At 40.0% G+C, this 4,313-nt stretch overlaps 1 protein-coding gene across 1 annotated transcript in view; it reads left to right on the top strand.

The window, feature by feature from the left end:
- Positions 1–798: 798 nt before the first annotated feature.
- The window catches only part of PLA2G4F (phospholipase A2, group IVF), a gene marked incomplete at its 5' end in the record, with an annotated part of 12,638 nt that continues 9,123 nt past the window's right edge, over positions 799–4,313 (top strand). Inside the window, 4 exons of the mRNA XM_010287352.1 lie at positions 799–865; positions 1,161–1,330; positions 3,359–3,472; positions 4,089–4,126. Of these exons, the coding sequence (XP_010285654.1) occupies positions 799–865; positions 1,161–1,330; positions 3,359–3,472; positions 4,089–4,126 (389 nt within the window). The remainder of the gene's footprint in view (positions 866–1,160; positions 1,331–3,358; positions 3,473–4,088; positions 4,127–4,313) is intronic.

Below are 4,313 nucleotides of genomic sequence, written 5' to 3'. Positions count from 1 at the left end.
TCACATGGACCCATTCCTTGAGCTTGTCCAGATCCTCTGGATGGCATACTGTCCATCAGGTGGACAACTACACCACTCAGCTTGGTGTCATCTGCAAACTTGCTGAGGGTGCACTTGATCGCACTGTGTATGTCATTGCTGAAGATATTAAAGAGTACTGGTTCCAATATGGATCCCTGAGGGACACCACTTGTCACCGATCTCCATCTGGACATTGAGCTGTTGACCGCTACCCCCTGGGTGTGACCATACAACCAGTTCCTCATCCACTGAAGAGTCTTACATTCAAGCAGTGGAGTAGTTTCTTATCTTTTAGATCAATTATGGCCAATTAAGTGTCTCAGCTGCTGGCCTAGAAGGGAAGCTGATGATTGCATGGTGTGAGAGTCTAAATATCGTGAGGACATGGACAATCCAGGACAGAAAATCATGGCAGAATTTATGAAGTGCTTGCTTGGATCTGAACAAGTACTCACACATGCATTATAAAAATGTGAAATAACAGAAAAATCCCAGGTGTTGAGAACTTGTGCCTATGAAGTACTGGTTGCAAAAAAAAGAAACAAAAAACAAACCAGTAACTGGAAGAGAACGGGTGGTTTTGATTTTGAAACGAGGAAATAATCCTGTCCAACTGAAAGAAAACTTGCTCTTTTATTTGAAAGATTAAAATAATCCTTAACAGTTTTTTGGCAGCTTGCAGCTGTAAACTGACACCTACTATAGCAGGTGGATTAAGCTTCAACAAAGTAGTGAACTAAAAATCTCATAACCAGAGCTGATTTCTTCTTTTCATAGGTTCATCCTTGCTTGGCTCTGCAAGGCACTGTCAATAAAGAGGAAAAAACAAAAGAGAAACAGCAAGGTAGGGCTGCCTGCAGAGTTTGTCAGATGTACTTTTCATCTTGCTTATTCCTTGTGAGAGAGGGGAGACTTGATTCTCTGTACAGTGCATTTTTATTTACTGACTACAAAATTGACTTTTAAAGTTAATTTTGCTTTTATTTTTAATACTAAATGATATTGGGTCACTTCCACTAGGTACCACACGAGAGATTTTACTTGTGTTTTCATAGTCTCAGATATACTTAACAAGTATCTGATTTTCAACATTTATTTAAATGGCTCCTGTGGTCTAAACTTCTTATTCTAATGCACAGGGAACTGTGAGGTCAAGCTGTCTGTTCCAGGGGCATATCAGAAGCAGCTGTGTATTCCCTGGAGACCAGACAATGAGAAGGATTATGGAACCTCATTTGTCTTTCATGTGGATAAAGAAATGTGTCCAGAACTGCAAGTGGAGCTGGAGCAAACCATATCTGTCCTACAGGTAAGCATCTGTGCTGACTGCCACAAAGTTTAAAGCTCACTTTTGAATAAACTCGCTCTGAAAACAGTGCCTTCAATTCATGAAAATATCCTTAAACATAAATTGAACAACCTTAATTTGATCAGAAGGTGGCCAGGGACGACTTCAAATGTTCAGGGATGTCAGTTTGGGGTATATTATTCAGGTATGTGAGGATGTCAAAAGCTTGCATTGGAAGCAAATTTCTTGTGGAGTCATCTGTGTCTGTAGTGCTAGGGACCAGCTATTATGAAGGTTACTCGTCACTTCCAGATACATTTTTTTGATCCAGCTTAACTCTGTAGTGTTGTAACTGCTCAGATAATTTTCTAGGCTTGAAGCCTGTCAGAATTCTTCTGTTTATGTATTAGGAATTTATGGGCAGAGAGAGAAGTTTTTTCTCTACCATTGCTTTTTACACACTACTATTTTTTTTATTTTAAAAATTGAATAAAAACATCAGGCTTTTCATTGCATCTTTTACACTGGGGAAGGACGTGAGCTTATCTTAAAATTATACCCTCCCCAACACTAAAATATGTTCAAATTTGGAGATTAAAAAAATCTGAGTCTGCACACGCTTGCTACACGACGATATCTTTCAGCTGTTGAGATGCTGTGTAGCAAGTCTTTTCTGTTAGAAACTTGTAGAGCTCATGCCACGTGCAAAGGTTTATTTAGCTTTGTCACTTCACAGTTTCTGCAGCATGTGTAACGCATAGGAGTGACTGAGTAGTGATTGTGATGACGGCTCCAACATGGCCAGACAACAAAAATGAGAGCAAGGAAACTCTTTATTCTGCGATGTTATTCAATCCCCACAAGCAGCTGGGCAGCATGAATGCTGATGGTGATCTTGACTATTCTAGAGGCAGCTATGGAGAAGAGAACACAGAAAGGAATATGGAAGAATAGCTTTGCGATGGGGTTGTTTGGGCAGCAAACATAAGCTGAAGAGAGAGACCTGGACTTGAGTGGTCAAAAACTCAGAGCCAGGCTAGAAAAACACATGGTAGAAGTCAAGCAGGGAGATTGGCCCAGGTGGTAAATGTCAACCAAACCACCCCTGGTAGCTAGCAGAACATACTCCTTCAAAAGCTGGCATAGATCACAAAGCTATCCAGTCTGACTTCTCCTCGCTTATCGGAGGTAGGAGAGTACTGGGAGCATTGTAATGTTGCTTGCCCTGTACCTAAATGCATGTTACTTGCCCCTGTTAGGAGGAGGACAGTGGGCTTGGAGGGACATTTGACTGAGGACTGATGTTTTTGGTCAGAAGACATCTGTGAAATCTATGGGTAGTTCCTTGTCTGTCTTCAGTTCTTCTTGTGAGAAGGGTGACAACCTGTTGTTTCTTTAAGGTGCTGCCCCCTCCCAAGGGTGGGTGTAAAGGCTCCAACCCACCTGGTAGGCTGTGTAGGTCTGAGTGTGTCCCTGCGATACAAGGGGCTTTTAAATATGACTTTTAAATTTAGGAATCTGCACACAGCTCTCTGCTAAGAGAGCTTGCTACTGGCTAATAAAATATGGGAGAAAACTCGTTTTCTGGCAAACTTTAATTTTCTCTGCTTGTAAAGGTGATTGGTTTTTAATGACGTGCTCCCATGTGTCCTTAAGGCTATGATCTTATTTTGTGGAATTTTTTCTGTATGTCTAGCGCTGTTGCTTTGTTAGTATATTTTCCAAATTTTGCTGTGAAGACAGGATGCAAATTTGCTTTTGTGGGCTTTCTGACACATGTCAGAACACAACTATTTTGGGGGAAATTTTATATTTTGAGGTGAAGATTTTTTGCCGGTAGTAGACAGCTATATTAAAAATAAAATAAAATTGAGTGACAGAAATAATTCCAGCAAAGATCTGTCAAGCAGAGAGCAGGAGGATCTTGAAAAGCATTAGACTTTTGGGAAAGATTTAGTTGTAATGATCTTAAGGATTGTTTGCTGTATTGACATAGGAAAGTCATATCTTTTTTCTGAAGAGCTCAAATAACATTTTGTTTTTTATTAGGATGGTATGAACCCTGATATTGAAAAGCATACTACAGTTCTGGGATTGGGGACTGTACCAGTTAATTCCCTTCCTATTGGACAAAAAGTTGATAGAATTGTTTCTCTGGGAGAGGTAATGTCAACATTTTGCACTTGTTTTAACACGCTTGGGATAACTTTTTCCTCCATTGCCTATAGGCATTTGGAAAGTTAAGCTGCATGTGATTCTTAGAAGTGCTGTTTTCTTGGATGTTTCATCTAGAATGAAATACTGAGATTACTCAGTGCAATTCTTCTAAAAATGTTTTCATGGTTGGACCTTGCAAAGTAAGTATAAATTTCATCACTTTCCAAAGCAGAAGGTCTGTTATGTTGTGAAAGAAAAATATCAGAGGATGAGAAAAGCAAGGAGCTTGCAGAAGAAATATTTTTTTCTTCACCCTGCTCTCTGACTGCATGTTTTGATTTTCTGTGGAGACTATTGAAAATATCTGAAATAGGTGCAAAGGAATGGTGTTCCAGAGATGTAATTTTAAGGGTGAGAGTGTTGTTCTGGTTAGTATCTAGTGACCCCGTTGATGTCATAACCTCCAGTTAGTAGTTCCGCCTATGTAGCTATGTCCTGGTTTTGGCTGGGTTGGAGTTGTTTTTTTCTCCTGATAGATGGTATAGGGCTGTGTTTTGGAGTTGGTATGAGAATACCATGACAAGTTGCTATCAGTTTCAAGATGTGTTCTCTCTTTTCACAGGGACAAAGTTTGGATATGAGTTTGAAAACTGAAGAGAGGTAAGTGGGAACCTCAAAGACCTCTAAAAATCAGGAAAGGCCTTTATGCTCATAGTGAAGATGCTGCGTGACTCTCCCTGCTGTTCTGGGGAGCTCTGTTGTTTCCATGATCTCTTGGGGTAGATTAAAGAACATATCTTTTGGTTATTTTTCTTCTGAAGGCTGTGACTCTTCGCTTTGCAGATAC

Source organism: Phaethon lepturus, unplaced genomic scaffold (assembly GCF_000687285.1).
Source record: "Phaethon lepturus isolate BGI_N335 unplaced genomic scaffold, ASM68728v1 scaffold14225, whole genome shotgun sequence".
Taxonomy (NCBI): Eukaryota; Metazoa; Chordata; class Aves; order Phaethontiformes; family Phaethontidae; genus Phaethon; species Phaethon lepturus.
The sequence above is the reverse complement of the archived record's forward strand: the minus strand, read 5'-3'. Positions and strand labels throughout refer to the sequence as shown.